The sequence below is a fragment of the Bos grunniens genome, chromosome 16, assembly GCF_055505025.1.
Source record: "Bos grunniens cultivar Pamir isolate PY7600 chromosome 16, Bosgru_T2T1.0, whole genome shotgun sequence".
Classification (NCBI taxonomy): Eukaryota; Metazoa; Chordata; class Mammalia; order Artiodactyla; family Bovidae; genus Bos; species Bos grunniens.
The window spans coordinates 37,904,590-37,920,900 of NC_141180.1; the positions used below are offsets into that span (position 1 = coordinate 37,904,590).

General features: G+C 46.6%; 1 protein-coding gene and 1 long non-coding RNA gene across 5 annotated transcripts in view; one reads left to right on the forward strand and one right to left on the reverse strand.

The window, feature by feature from the left end:
• Positions 1-6: 6 nt before the first annotated feature.
• LOC147356629 (uncharacterized) lies at positions 7-10,259 on the reverse strand. Of its 3 annotated transcripts, XR_015143385.1 has the most exons (3): positions 10,120-10,259; positions 9,858-9,914; positions 6,575-6,806 (listed from the first exon to the last, which is right to left on the reverse strand). It is a non-coding gene; the product is annotated as an uncharacterized LOC147356629 (long non-coding RNA). The 3 variants fall into 3 exon arrangements; XR_015143383.1 differs by lacking the exons at positions 6,575-6,806; positions 10,120-10,259 and adding an exon at positions 7-1,465 and having other exon boundaries at positions 9,858-10,009; XR_015143384.1 differs by lacking the exon at positions 10,120-10,259 and having other exon boundaries at positions 9,858-10,029.
• LOC147356630 (centromere protein S) overlaps positions 9,724-16,311 on the forward strand; it is a 21,345-nt gene continuing 14,757 nt past the window's right edge. For both annotated transcript variants that reach the window (XM_086344461.1, XM_086344459.1), the window contains exons 1-2: positions 9,724-9,863; positions 16,151-16,274. In XM_086344461.1, coding sequence (XP_086200587.1) covers positions 9,810-9,863; positions 16,151-16,274 — 178 coding nt within the window. In that variant the 5' untranslated portion in view covers positions 9,724-9,809. The remainder of the gene's footprint in view (positions 9,864-16,150; positions 16,275-16,311) is intronic.

A 16,311-nucleotide genomic window follows, 5' to 3' on the forward strand; every position in this document is an offset into this window, starting at 1 on the left:
ATTTCATTACATTTGAATTAGTTTATTTCCTTTATTTAGTCTTGTTAAATATTTTCTTCTTTATTTTCTTAAAAAAATAAACAAAAAACCAATACCAGAAACACCAAAGTTAGGTAATGATTAACTCTGGAGGGAAGGGTGAGGAAATAGTCAAGAAGTGAGTGAACTAGCTTATGACCTACTAGCTGTATGACTTAAGACAAATAAATTATTTAAGATCTCTGGCCTCACTTTTTCATTTGTAAAATGGGGATAATAATCATACCAGCCTCCCTAAGACGCTTCCCTTGTGGCCCAGCTGGTAAAGAATCCACCTGCAGTTTGGGAGACCTGGGTTCGATCCCTGGGTTGGGACGATCCCCTGGAGAAGGGAACGGTTACCCCCTCCAGTATTCTGGCCTGGAGAATTCTGGCCTCCTTAAGGCTATTTTGAAGATACACCTGGTAAAAACTGAACAACACTTGACACATAAGCATCTACATAAATGGTAATTATTCTTATTGGTAATTATTGGTAATGGTAATAATTACCACTTGAGGGTGTGCCTGTCCTTGGAGGCAGTGGTATTTCTGAAGAAACCAAATGTTACTTCTAGCACTTACTGGTGAATTCACTTTACAAACCAGCCCTGAAACAGTTCTTGGCAGGGCTCCTCTGTGTGCTCAGGTGTTTAAGCAGATCTTCACTGAATACATCACTAACAGCCACCACCCTGCCAGGGGGTGGAGCTTGGCAGCGGTTGGGGGTGGGAGGAAGTAGGCTCTGAGTCAGTAGGTCTGGGGCGGGGAACCCATATTCTGCATTTCTTTTTAAAAATTATTTTTAGAGAATAATTACTTCATGATATTGTGATAGTTTTTGCCATCACATGAACATGAATCAGCCACAGGTATACCTGTGTACATATTCTGCATTTCTAACAAGCTCCCAGGTTCCCATTATGGCACAAGAAGGGCAAGATAAACGGGAGATATTTTTATTGTTAATATGAGTCCTTTGCCTGGGTGTCTTTTTTTTTTTTTTTTTTACTATATATTATTTCATGCCTTAGGAATTTTGCATACCATGACATATTAGAAAAATACATTGATAAAAAACTCCCTACGTTAGCTCTAGTAAAGGCAGCCCAGCCCAATGGTTAGAGCCTGGGCCCATACCTTAGAATCACCACTAATTCATGGTTACTCTGATCCTTAATCTCGGTACCTATGTGCTGCCTCATCTGTAAAAAGATGCTAATAGCACCTGTTCACAGAGCTCTTTTGAGGATTAGTGTTTGCCACATAGTGAATCCTATTTATGATTTACTCTTTATTACCTACCTCCTGGTGAAGGTGAGGTAGTTGAACAATTCTAAAAGTGGATGGAGGTGGACACAGACGGGTTCTGCTCCCAGCCAGGTGGGTCCTGTCCAGCACAACTGCTTCAGGGACAATCTGGTGGCCGTTCTGGCAAAGGGCCTCCCTTGGCAAAAAAAAAAAAAAAACACCAAAAACTGTAGGTCTGTTATGATGTCAGCCACAACTTCTTTCTGCTTTATTTGGGACAGAAAGGAGTTAATTAGGAAGACATATAGGGGAGGGAGGGAGGCTCAAGAGGGTCAGGATATATATACACACGTAGACCTGATCGATGTTGTATAGCAGAAACAACACAATATTGTAAAGCAATTACACTTCAATTGAAGGAAAAAAAGACATGGATCCGACAAGGGAGCAGACATGATCTCTCAGCAGAGGCTTTAGTCAAGGGATTTGCAGCTGTCATCTTCGAGGCAGATGGAAGCCATCTTTTCAGGAGGGGTAGAGAGACCGTCAGGATGTATATGCCATGCTTAGTATGTATGTTGGCATAGACACATTCACTGTCTAGTAATGGATATGCTGTGCCAGTTTCTGCCCAGTGTGTAACAAACCACCCCAAACTCCGTGGTGTAACATAACTACCATTTTTTTTATCCTAATTCTGAGGGTCAGAAATTTGGAAGGCTACCGGGGTGATGGCTTATCTCTGTTCCACAATATCTGGGGGCCTCAGCTAGGAAGACTTGAAAGCTGGGGGTGGTTCCATGGCTGGGACCATGTGGAGGTGTCTGTCTTCTTCATTCATCAGGTGGCCAATGTTGGCTGGGACCTCAGCCCCGGCTATCAGCTGGAAAGTTACATGGTGGCCTCACCATGTGGCCTCAGTTGGCCTTGCTGAGGCAAACATCTTACTCGGTGGCTCAGTGTTGCAGCTAACAAAACAAACACCACCTTGCCTTTAACGCCTAGCCATATTGGCAGATAGATGGGGAAACAATGGAAACAGTGACAGACTTTATTTTCTTGGGCTCGAAAATCACTGCAGATGGTGACTGCAGCCATGAAATTAAAAGATGTTTGCTCCTTGGAAGAAAAGCTATGACAAACCTAGAAATCATATTAAAAAGCAGAGACACTGCTTTGCTGACAAAGGTCCATCTAGTCAAAGCCATAAGTAGTCACGTATGGTTATGAGAGTTGGACTATAAAGAAAGCTGAGCACCGAAGAACTGTGGTGTTAGAGAAGACTCTTGAGAGTCCCTTGGACTGCAAGGAGATCAATCTAGTCAATCCTAAAGGAAATCAGTCCTGAATATTCATTGGAGGGACTGATGCTGAAGCTGAAGCTCCAATACTTTGGGCAGCTGATGTGAAGAACGGACTCACTGGAAAAGACCCTGATGCTGGGAAAGATTGAAGGCAAGAGGAGAAGGGGACGACGGAGGATGAGATGAGCAAGCTCTGGGAGAATAGTGTAGGACAGGAAAGCCTGGCGTGCTGCAGTCCATGGGGTTGAACAGAGTCAGACACGACTGAGTGACTACACAACAATGGACGTAGCAGAGCATTATTTCAGCCATATCAGTTACAAGCGAGTCATAAGTTCAAGGGAAGGAGTATGGCTTTACCTCTTGATGGTGGGGAGTGGAAAGCTCTAGGGGAGCATGTGGGTCAGGAGATTTTTCCTTTTTTTTTTTTCCAAATATAATCTGCCACATATGCTTCCTTTGAAAAGGACAATTTGTGACATGGGAAGGTTGGGAACTCTGGCCTTATTTGGGGATTTTCCTGAGGGTCTCATATAGTAATCAATGGCACACATGAGAATATAATAATAGCTAACAGAGGGTGTGCCAGGCACTGTTTTAAGTTTACTTGTTTAATACAACAGCCTCTGAAAGAGGTACTATCACTATTCCCAGTTTACAGACAAAGCTTGAGGATGTGAAGTAACTTGTCCAAGGTCACAGAGCTCCTGCAGAACCGAAGTCTGAGCCAGAATCCACACACATAATCACCAGATTATCCTACCGTTCAGTGTGCTCAATGGGTATAGTTACACATTGCTGTAACCATTTGTTTGGTGGTGAGAGAATCTGAAACTCCTGACCCCATGAGTTCTTGTGCTCAGTCACTCAGATGTGTCTGACTCTCTGACCTCATGGACTGTAGCCCGAGAGCCTCCTCTGTCCATGGAATACTCCAGGCAAAATACTGGAGCGGGTTGCCATTTCTTCCTCCGGGGGATCTTCCCGACCCAGGATCAAAACTGTGTATCTGTGTGCTGCACTGGCAGGTGGTATCTTTAACACTGTGCCACCTGGGAAGCCCCCATACTACACTTGATCTTAGCCAAAAGGCCAGGAGCTCCTAGAATATATGTAACAGCTGATGGAGATAGAGTTTTGAATTGACATTTTACAGTGCAAATTTAGGAAAAAATAAACGATTCAACATTTATGGTCCCCTATTTAATGCAGCTGGAAAGGGCTCAGGAAGCCTGCACTGTGCTTGCCTGTTTATGGTGAGGGCAGTGGGACCAGAGCAGAGGATAAGTCCGTGGGCTCAGAAGCCAGGCTGCTTCAAATCTGGGCTCTACCACTTCCTGCCAGTTTTAACCTTAGGCAAAGTTCTTTCACCTGTGGGACCTTCTTCAAATATAAAATGGGGGGTAATAGTACCTGCCTCGGAGGGCAGGGCACCTGGAGCACATTCATGAGCAAGTTAGTGCTCTGCTGCTGCTAAGTCACTTCAGTCGTGTCTGATTCTGTGCGACCCCATAGACGGCAGCCCGCCAGGCTCCGCCATCCCTGGGATTCTCCAGGCAAGAACACTGGAGTGGGTTGCCATTTCCTTCTCCAGTGCATGAAAGTGAAAAGTGAAAGTGAAAGTGAAGGCACTGCCATCCCTGGGATTCTCCAGGCAAGAACACTGGAGTGGGTTGCCATTTCCTTCTCCAGTGCATGAAAGTGAAAAGTGAAAGTGAAAGTGAAGGCACTCAGTCGTGTCCGACTCTTCGCAACCCCATGGACTGCAGCCCACCAGGCTCCTCCATCCACGGGATTTTCCAGGCAAGAGTACTGGAGTGGGGTGCCATTGCCTTCTCCAAAAGTTAGTGCTCAGTGAGAGTTAATCCCTGGTGATCACCAGTAGGCCTTGTTTCCTGGTGTGGCACAATGCTGCCACATAGTGGCCAGTTTGGAGAAGGAAATGGCAACCCACTCCAGTATTCCTGCTTGGAAGGTCCCCTAGGAGCCTGGAGGGCTACAGTTCAAGGGGTCGCAAAGAGTTGGACACAACTGAGTGACTGAGCACACAATGGCCAGTTTACATGGCAGCTTTTCATCCAGTAAAAACAGTTCCTACCAAACAGCTGACCCTTAAACAAGAAGGGGGTGGGGTTCTCCCCACCACCACCCCACCCTTGAAAATCTGTGTATAACTTATACTCATTATACCCTCCAAATCTGTGGTTCTGCACCTGCAGATTCAGCGCACCTCAGATTCTGTGTGCTTCAGTCGTATCGGACTCTTCAGTCGTGTTGGACTCTGCAACCCTATGGACTGTTGCTCACCAGGCTCCTCTGTCCATGGGATTTCCCAGGCAAGAATACTGCAGTGGGTTGCCATTTCCTTCTCCATGGGATCCTCCTGACCCAAGGATTGAACCCGTCTCCTGTATTGGCAGGCAAGTTCTTTACCACTAAAGCCTCCTGGGAAGCCCTAATCAACCCCTAATGACTTTGTATGTTGAACTTCTGCCTCCTCAGCACCCCTCCCCTGCTTAGGATTCAGTTGAGATGAGGGGTAGCTGTGGGCTGAGGAGTCAAAAGGAAACCCTGTATGATTCTTCATCTACAGTCTCTCTCTTTCTCCTCTATCCCTGACTCCTCCATAGAGATAGTAAGAGGGAGGCTGCTTGTATATTCTTCCAATGAAGCACAAATAAACAAACTCTGCACCCTTCTTCTCCTTAGTAGTTTTACATTTGTCAAGAAAGCCAGTTGATTTTAATCTGCAGTGGGAAGGTGCTGGAAAAGAGGAAAGGATTGGGATGTGATGAGGCCTCTAGGGGCTCTCAACATGAGTTAAAAGTAAATACAGCACTAAACTGTAAAAGAAGTGTGAGAAGGTCTGAAACTACTACTTCCCCCTGATGACTGCAGTAAGGCTTTAGGCCCCCCGTCCTGAAAGTTCAAGTTCTGCCACTTGGTGGCGCAGTGGTAAGGAATCTGCCTGCCAAGAGATGCAGGTTTGATCCCCGGGTTGGGAAGATCCAGTGGAGGAGGAAACGGCAACCCACTACAGTATTCTTGCCTGGAAAATTTCATGGACAGAGGAGCCTACAGTCCACGGGGTCACAGAGTCGGACGCGACTGAGCAACTGAACACATACCTTAGCACCTGTTTTTGCAAACCGAAAGAGAATTTTCACTTTTACCAGAAAAAAAGCCATAACCACAGTAATGGAGAACTTCATATAAAAAAAAAACAACAACAAAGTGGCCGAGGGACTTCCTTGGTGGTCTGGTCACTAAGACTCCATGCTCTCAATGCAGGGGGCTGCGGTTTGACCCCTGATCAGGAATCAGATCCCCCACGCTGCAACTGAGAGTGCGCCTGCCGCAACTAAAGGTCTTGCATGCTGCAATTAAGCTCCAGCGCAGCCAAATATTAATAGATACATACATAAATAAATATTTTAAAAAATGAAGAGGCTTACTGCAAACTTTCAAAGGCAGGGGATACCTGTATGTCTGGGTCAAATGTCTTTAAAAAAAAATTGGGGGGCCCTGCATTGCTGATGACCTGGGGAGCTGGTCTATTATTAAGGAACCTCTGCTTTTTCAGGACTCACTGAGATGCCGCTGTGAGTCAGATCCTCAACAAACATTCAGTGAGCCCCCACCACGAGCTGGGCCCTGGGCTCTCACTGGACCTGTTAAGCAGGCTGGGCACTCAGGTCTTTAAAAACTGATTTCAACATAGTACATTCTTTCCACTTGGGATTAGTAAGTGCATACTATGTGCTAGGCCAGAAGTTCGCTAGAGCCAGTTCCTCCAGCGAGAGGTGAATGCCTGATTCTCAAGAGAAGAGAAAACTAGAGACATACACAGTCATTACTAAGAATTAAGTTACAGTGCGACTTTCCTGAAGGTCTAGTGGTTAAGACTCTGACGTGTGTGTAGAGGGTGGGGGGTTGATCCCTGGTTGGGGAACTAAGATCCTACAGGCCATGTGGTTAGGTCAAAAGATAAAACAAATAAGCAGATTTTTAAAAGTTTGTTTTTGGCTGAGCTGGGTCTTTGTTGCTGCACAGGAGCTTTCTTATGGTTGCAGCTGGCGTCTCTTGTGGCCGGGCTCTGGGGCATGCAGGCTTCAGTAGTTGTGGCTCATGGGCTCAGTACTCATGCACGGGCTCAGCTGCCCCATGGCGTGTGGACTCTTCCCAGATCAGGTCTTGAAGCCAGGTCTGCGTTGGCAGGCAGATTCTTTACCACTGGATCACCGGGGAAGTCCAACAAACAGATTTTTATAGACATTAAAAAAAAATTAAGTTACACAAATTCAGACTTAAAAAATTGTATTAAAAACAAAGGTAGTAAAAACTTAAAAGTCATCAGTCCTTAATTATGCTACTGTGTTGCACATTTTTCTATCATCTGTTCTTGGTTATCTCCATCTACTGTGTCTGAATGGCGGGTGTGCAGCATCTCTTCCCTGTGTGAAAAAAGGGTTAACAGAAGCTCGGCGTGTGTCCTCCAGAACAGCAGACGAGGGAACAGCGTGTCAGAAACCTTCCTGCTTGCAGCTTCTTTACTGAGTAAGCCCATTCTCTAGGTGCATACCCTCTGAGCTTCACTTAGGCAAGGTAATGTATCACTAGACTTTGAAACCAGCCCTACAGATAATGCTTCTGATGTATGGGTCACTATAGTAACGGAGCTTTTACATTGTTTTCCAAAACTTTGGAGTTGGCTCCTGCCCAGTTCAGACCACTGAGTCTAAAGGTGGGCTGATGCAGGACACAGACTGCCTCACCTTTCCTCTGTCTCCAATCATCTTTCCTCGTGCCTAAGACCACTTTCAGAGAAGGCAATGGCAACCCACTCCAGTACTCTTGCCTGGAAAATCCCATGGACAGAGGAGCCTGGTAGGCTGCAGTCCATGGGATCTCGAAGAGTCGGACATGACTGCGTGACTTCACTTTCACTTTTCACTTTCATACATTGGAGAAGGAAATGGCAACCCACTCCAGTGTTCTTGCCTAGAGAGTCCCAGGGACGGGGGAGCCTGGTGGGCTGCCGTCTCTGGGGTCTCACAGAGTCGGACACGACTGAAGCAACTTAAGAGCAGCAGCAGCAAGACCACTTTGCTGCTTTTAATTTGAGGCACGTGGGCCTTTAGTTCCCCTGCCAGGAATCGAACCTGCATCCCCCTGCATTGGAAGGCGGAGTCTGAACTGTTTTAACCACTGGAGCACTAGGGACATCCCCCCTGCTTCTTTATCCCATAACTATCTCAAGCCTTTGGCCCTCGGAGTTGGATCTGTGATTTGCTCTCCTTTCGTGATGACCTCATCAGCAAACTCTTTCTCGGCTGCAAACTTCAGTGTCAGGCCTGCTGCTTGTGGGGCAAACAAGCCTGTTGTTTAATCACTCAGTCATGTCTGACTCTTCATGACCTCATGGACTGCACTGCAGCATGCCAGGCTTTCCTGTCCTTCACCATCTCCCAGAGCCTGCTCAAACTCATGTTCATTGAGTTGGTGATGCCATCCAACCATTTCATTCTTTGTCGTCCCCTTCTTCTACTGCCTTTGATCTTTCCCAGCATCAGGGTCTTTTCCAATGAGTCGGTTCTTCTCATCAGGTGGCCAAAGTATTGGGGCTTCAGCTTCGGCATCCATCCTTCAATGAATATTCAGGATTGATTTCCTTTAAGATTGACTGGTTTGATCTCCTTGCAGTCCAAGGGACTCAAGAGTATTCTGCAGCACCACAGTTCAAAAGCATCAATTCTTCGGTGCTCAGCCTTCTTTATGGCCCAACTCCCAAACAGGTCTCAGTTCAACTCAGTCACTCAGTTGTGTCTGACTCTTTGTGACACCGTGGACTGCAGCACACCAGGCTTCCCTGACCATCACCAACTCCCGGAGCTTGCTCAAACTCATGTCCATCGAGTTGGTGACACCATCCTATCAACTCATCCTCTGTTGTCCCCTTCTCCTCCTGCCTTCAATCTTTCCCAGCACCAGGGTCTTTTCCAATGAGTCAAACAAGTCTAGTTCGTAACAAATGCTGAGTTCAGCTTCTTCATATTGGTTGCTTGAAATCTGGCAATAGTGGGAGTATTTACATCAAGGAAACCTGCAAATCAGGGTTTAATTCCTTGTTGACTGCTTATGGAAGTGGGGGGAGGTGGATGTTAATAATGCAGATTGAACTTGAATGTGCATGGTGTCTGTACACTTCGTAGCATGAATAGCATAAGTTAAGGAAATATTCTTCCAGTACTTGACACTATTATTCAGTTCAGTAGAGAAGTTCCTTCCTCACGTCATCCAAAAATGAGTGAAGCTCCAAAGAGTGAAGCTGGGAAGGAGGAAAATAACTGAAGGAAGTTTGGAAACAGTGCAGATCTAACTGTTAGGTTTCACTATTTTTCCCTTCTTTTTTTTTTTTTTTAAGTCTTCACTGAACTTGTTACAAGGCTTCCCTGATAGCTCAGTTGGTAAACAACAGTGCTTCTGTTTTCTCTTTTTTTTTGCCACAAGGTATGTGGGATCTTAGCTCCCTCACCCGGGATTGAACTCCACTGGATGGACCACCAGAGAAGTCCCTTATTTCCCTTTTTTTTTTTTTAAATTCATGGCCGTCTGGCATGTGGGTTCTTAGATAGATCCCACACCAGGGATTAAATCCCCACGCCCTGCAGTGGAAGTGAGGAATCTTAGCCATTGGATGGCCAGGGAATTCTGGTAAGACCCTTAATTCTTAACATAAAGGAAAATCAGCTAACACTTGGGTCAAACCTATATTCCTTTGGCAACGGCAATGGGCTGAGAAACTTTTTCGCTGAAGGGGATAGAAATCAAACATTTATCAGTGATCTGACTTTGTGACACTATAGAATTATAAAAAACTCACACCAAATTTTGCAAGGCATATCGAGGTTGCAGCCGCATGGAATTTGCAACCGAGCTGCGAACCCTTGTCCCTACACACACATTGTTCCTGAGACCTAGTGTTGACCACTGTGCGGGGCGCAGAGCTGGGCCTGAGGTCCCCGGGGAGCTTGGCTGGGGCCGGGCGGGCGCAGGCGCGCTATGAGGCCCCCTTCCCAGAGTCGCCGCCAGGGGGCGCGCGAGGCAGCCGGCAGCTTCGCGCTTTGGCCCCCAGCGCGGCCCGTTGCCCGGCGCCGCGGCGGGAAAATCCGACCAGGTCGCCCAGGCGGCCGCGTCTTTCCGTCCTGGCGCGCCTGCCAGGATCCGCCCGTGGTGATGATGGAGGAGGAGGAGTGGTCCGAGGAGCAGCAACGCTTCTCTTACCTACAGGTACAGGAGAATGGGGTCCTGGTGGGGCTGGGGAAGGACGGCGTCGAGATTCTGCAAGGAAAAAGGTACCGCCTCAGCCCAGCCTCGTCTTCGTACCCAGGCCCCGGGTCGGAGGTCGAGCTCGGCCACCTCCGGCCTCTGGCGCCTGCGCATGAGCTGACCCAGCTGCCGCGGGGGGTGCTGGGAGACGGTTTCCTTGGTTTGGCGGGTCGGAGCTTGGGGTGGCTGAGTGAGAGGGAAGATTCGGGGAAAATACCTGCCGTGCACCGGGAGTCCGGCGGCGGAGGCCCCTCTGGCTTTGTGACAGGCTCAGTCTCCTCGGACAGGGTTGTTCTGAGGCACGCGTCAAGAGCTCTAAAAATGTTGGCTCCTCTAATCGGTGCGTCCATCCTGCGGGGGAGGAGACGGCCCCGGAACCTGGTGTAAACGCGGCCGTCCGGCTCCGGAACCCATCGGATATGGGTTCGAATCTCGACTCCGCACAGAGTGTTGTGTTGACTCTCCCCGAACTCATTTTCCTAGATGGAAAAATCAGGGTGATAATAACCAGCTCTCGGCGTAGTTGCTGGTATTCAGTCCTTCAGTCAGCACCGCGAATAAATACCGTGTGGGAGAGTCGTGAGAAAAACCAAGAATCTCAGAGCATTAACCGAGGAGAATTGAGAATGAGCTCAGGAAAGGGGCGCTTCCTAAATTTCAGAAGCTGTTTACCCACCGCCTCCCTTTGTTTTGAAGTTCGAGCGTTCAGAAAAGGTTGCAAAATTAGCGCATTCATCACACATGTGCCCCTCACCTCGATTAACCAGTTAACATTTTGCTGTATTTGGTGCCTTCTTTTCTCGAAATTATTTGAGAATTAAATACACTTGATGCTTCACCTTTAAATTTTAATGCTTTAACATGCTTCTTCCAAGAACAAGGTCATAATCTCTGATCACATTCAGGAAGCTTGATAATTGATAAAATCCTATTATCTAATATGAATCCATATTCAATTGTCCCAAAGATATTCTTTCATGGTCTTTTTTCCTTCACCCAGGATCCAGTCCGGGATCATGCATTGTGTCTAGTCCTGGCTTTGGTCTCTCTAGGAACAGTTCTTCACCTCCTTTGGGTTTCATGACATTGATGGTTTCAAAGAGTCCATTCATGGCAAAGATGTGGGAGATAAACTCTTTGAGAGCAGGGACTGTTCTTTTTCAGTTTTGTGTTCTCAGCCCCTAGTACAGAGCCTAGCTCTCAACAGACAATAAATGCTTACTGAATAAGTGAGTCAGGCAGCAAAGATGGCCTGAGAAATTTGAACCTCATCCTCTGTGCAGTGGTGACCTGATGGAGGATCCCACTGTTTACTCAGCCAGGTGTTCTTGGTTCTTAGTTCTAGGTGGACAGCCATGAACAGTACTGAAGGGCCCTGCCCTTGAGGAAATTAGAGTCTAGTGACTTACCCTCTGACCCAAGCCGGTGGCTCATTGGTAAAACATCCACCTGCAAGGCAAGAGACCTGCAGGAGTCCTGGGTTCCATCCCTGGGTGGGGAAGATCCCCTGGAGGAGGAAATGGCATCCCACTCCAGTATTCTTGCCTGGAGAATCCTGTGGATAGAAGAGCCTGGTGGGCTAAAGTCCATGATTGCAGAGTCGGACATGACTTGGCAACTGAGCACACACAGGCATGACTTAGCCTCTATTGAAGAAGGCCCTTAACCTGTTCCAGGAAGTGGAGGAGGGGGAAGGATGGAGGGATAGAGGAACTTTCTGGAGCAATGATAAGGATCCCTGTCCTGTACCCCTATCCCTAACCACACCTCTCAGTTCAGGTCAGTTAAGTCGCTCAGTTGTGTCCGACTCTTTTCGACCCTATGAATTGCAGCACGCCAGGCCTCCTTGTCCGTCACCAACTCCCAGAGTTCACTCAAACTCATGTGCATCGAGTCGGTGATGCCATCCGGCCATCTCATCCTCTGTCGTCCCCTTCTCCTCCTGCCCCCAATCCCTCCCAGCATCAGGGTCTTTTCCAGTGAGTCAACTCTTCGCATGAGGTGGCCAAAGTATTGGAGTTTCAGCTTCAGCATCAGTCCTTCCAATGAACACCCAGGACTGATCTCCTTTAGAATGGACTGATTGGATCTCCTTGCAGTCCAAGGGACTCTCAAGAGTCTTCTCCAACACCACAGTTCAAAAGCATCAATTCTTCGGCACTCAGCTTTCTTCACAGTCCAACTCTCACATCCATACATGACCACTGGAAAAACCATAGCCCTGACTAGACGGAACTTTGTTGGCAAAGTAATGTCTCTGCTTTTGAATATGGTATCTAGGTTGGTCATAACTTTCCTTCCAAGGAGTAAGCGTCTTTTAATTTCATGGCTGCAGTCACCATCTGCAGTGGTTTTGGAGCCCAGAAAAATAAAGTCTGACACTGTTTCCACTGTTTCCCCATCCATTTGCCATGAAGTGATGGGACCAGATGCCATGATCTGAATGTTGAGCTTTAAGCCAACTTTTTCACTCTTCTCTTTCACTTTCATCAAGAGGCTTTTTTTAGTTCCTCTTCACTTTCTGCCATAAGAGTGGTGTCATCTGCATATCTGAGGTTATTGATATTTCTCCCGGCAATCTTGATTCCAGCTTGTGCTTCTTCCAGCCCAGTGTTTCTCATGATATACTCTGCATATACGTTAAATAAGCATGGTGACAATATACAGCCTTGATGTACTCCTTTTCCTATTTGGAACCAGTCTGTTCCATATCCAGCTCTAACTGTTGCTTCCTGACGTGCATACAGGTTTCTCAAGAGGCAGGTCAGGTGGTCAGTATTCCCATCTCTTTCAGAATTTTCCACAGTTTATTGTGATCCACACAGTCAAAGGCTTTGGCATAGTTAATAAAGCAGAAATAGATGTTTTTCTGGAACTCTCTTGCTTTTTCGATAATCCAGCGGATGTTGGCAATTTGATCTCTGATTCCTCTGCCTGTTCAAAAACCAGCTTGAACATCTGGAAGTTCACGGCTCACGTATTATTGAAGCCTGGCTTGGAGAATTTTGAGCATTACTTTACTAGCGTGTGAGATGAGTGCAGTTGTGCGGTAGTTTGAGCATTCTTTGACATTGCTTTTCTTTGGGATTGGAATGAAAACTGACCTTTTCCAGTCCTGTGGCCACTGCTGAGTTTTCCAAATTGGCTGGCATATGAGTGCAGCACTTTCACAGCATCATCTTTCAGGATTTGAAATAGCTCAGCTGGAATTCCATCACCTCCACTAGCTTTGTTCGTAGTGATGCTTTCTAAGGCCCACTTGACTTCACATTCCAGGATGTCTGGCTCTGGGTGAGTGATCACACCATCATGATTATCTGGGTCGTGAAGATCTTTTTTGTATAGTTCTTCTGTGTATTCTTGCCACAGTTTTTCTGTGTATTCTTGCCACCTCTTCTTAATATCTTCTGCTTCTGTCAGGTCCATACCATTTCTCTCCTTTATCAAGCTGTCTTTGCATGAAATGTTCCGTTGGTATCTGTAATTTTCTTGAAGAGATCTCTAGTCTTTCCCATTCTGTTGTTTTCCTCTATTTCCTTGCATTGATTGCTGAGGAAGGCTAACCCACGTCCAAGGTAAGAGAAATCCAAGTAAGACGGTAGGTGTTGCAAGAGGGCATTAGAGGGCAGCCACATTGAAACCATAATCACAGAAAACTAGCCAATCTGATCACATGGACCATAGCCTTGTCTAACTAAATAAAACTAAGCCATGCCGTGTGGGGCCACCCAAGACGGACAGGTCATGGTGGAGAGGTCTGACAGAATGTGGTCCACTGGAGAAGGGAATGGCAAACCACTTCAGTATTCTTGCCTTGAGAACCCCATGAACAGTATGAAAAGGCAAAATGATAGGATACTAAAAGAGGAAGTCCCCAGGTCAGTAGGTGCCCAATATGCTACTGGAGATCAGTGGAGAAATAACTCCAGAAAGAATGAAGGGATGGAGCCAAAGCAAAACCAATACCCATTTGTGGATGTGACTGGTGATAGAAGCAAGGTCCGATGCTGTAAAGAGCAATATTGCATAGGAACCTGGAATGTCAGGTCCATGAATCAAGGCAAATTGGAAGTGGTCAAACAGGAGATGGCAAGAGTGAACGTCGACATTCTAGGCACCAGAGAACTAAAATTGCCTGGAATGGGTGAATTTAACTCAGATGACCATTATATCTACTACTGTGGGCAGGAATCCCTTAGAAGAAATGGAGTAGCCATCATGGTCAACAAAAGAGTCTGAAATGCAGTACTTGGATGCAATCTCAAAAACAACAGAATGATCTCTGTTCGTTTCCAAGGCAAACCATTCAGTATCACGGTAATCCAAGCCTATGCCCCAACCAGTAATGCTGAAGAAGCTGAACGATTCCATGAAGACCTACAAGACCTTTTATTTTTATTTATTTATTTATTTTTTACAAGACCTTTTAGAACTAACACCCAAAAAAGATGTCCTTTTCATTATAGGGGACTGGAATGCAAAAGTAGGAAGTCAGGAAACACCTGGAGTAACAGGCAAATTTGGCCTTGGAGTACAGAATGAAGCAGGGCAAAGGCTAATAGAGTTTTGCCAAGAGAACGCACTGGTCACAGCAAACACCCTCTTCCAACAACACAAGAGAAGACTCTACACATGGACATCACCAGATGGTCAACACCGAAATCAGATTGATTGTATTCTTTGCAGCCAAAGATGGAGAAGCTCTATACAGTCAGCAAAAATAAGACCGGGAGCTGACCGTGGCTCAGATCATGAACTCCTTATTGCCAAATTCAGACTTAAATTGAAGAAAGTAGGGAAAACCACTAGACCATTCAGGTATGACCTAAATCAAATCCCTTATGATTATACAGCAGAAGTGAGAAATAGATTTAAGGGACTAGATCTGATAGACAGAGTGCCTGATGAACTATGGATGGAGGTTCATGATATTGTATAGGACACAGGGATCAAGACCATCCCCATGGAAAACGAATGCAAAAAAGCAAAATGGCTGTCTGAGGAGGCCTTACAAATAGCTGTGAAAAGAAGAGAAGCGAAAAGCAAAGGAGAAAAGGAAAGATATAAGCATCTGAATGCAGACTTCCAAAGAATAGCAAGGAGAGATAAGAAAGCCTTCCTCAACCACACGTCTACACATACCTAAAAAAAAAAAGATGATTTTGGAGGGTCTTTATCCCTCCCAGGGTGGTGGTCTCTTTGTCTCCTTCCACTGACGCTTTCCACTTACCTGCTCTTGTGACATCTGAAACTAAGGAAGGCATGTCCCTTTCTTATCTGTCTGGCCTCCCCTCGGGGCCCTGGACTCATGTTCTTGCAGTCCCTCCTTGTCTTGCCTCTGCCATGAGCACTTGCTGGTAGAGCCCACGCTGTCTGGGGTTCAGCTGTCACCACATGCAGTTCAGCTCCGTCCCCAGCGGGGGCACACACAGGGCTCAGCAAGCTTGTTGACATGAGACCTTGGCGTGGCTTGTTTTGTTTCTTTACTCCTCCACATGGGGAAGAAGTGTTTTCCAGCACTGGAAGGTGTTGCTAAGGAGCAGTGAGGGTCCTGTTGAGGTGGGCTAGCAAAGCAGCAAATCAGAGGCTGATCTAGTGTGCCCTCGGGAGCCTTCCCCAGTGTCGTCCTGATATTCATCCTTTGTCTTGTGCAGGACTGGGACTGGCAAGGACTTGAAGCACAGGGACCAGTCCTTTTGTATTTGCTTGGTTAACGTCCATCTAGGGGCAAAAATCTCTTTTTTTCCACTGTGTTCCCCAGATACCTGGCACATTATTGACCGGGGGATTTTTTTGCAGAAACTAACACCTGTGGCCAGGAATTTGTTATGTAAGTGAATATTGAAATATCTCGGGTCAGTAACATTCAGGTAGCACACATTAATACTAACGTGTTAGCACATGCCTTCACCCAGTAGGCACTTGGCGCATAAATGTGGAATAACTGAGTAAAGTTACACAGGCGCCTCCCAGATACCAGTCTGCCTTCTCTCCCCGCTGACCTGCCATCGTTGTTCCTTATCTTTACTTCACCTAAATCATCACCATTAACTAGGAAGTGATGTTTCCACAAGTCACATTCCAGAGGCCCCATTGATTTATTAGGACACTGGAAAAGTCACTCAGCCATTATGGAAGGTGCCGAAGGAATTTAGGCTGAGCAGACCCTCTTCTTGGTCTTCATTTTTTAAGATGTGAAGAGCTCTTATTTGCAGTCTTACCCATGAAGTGTTTTGATTTTACTTCAGAGGCTAAAGGCAGCGGTTCACTACACGGTTGGTTGTCTTTGCGAGGAAGTTGCGTCGGACAAAGACATGCAGTTCAGCAAGCAAACCATTGCAGCGATCTCAGAGGTGACCTTTGGACAGTGTGGTACGCAGCCCTGGTCTTCCTGTGGGGGTGTGGAAAG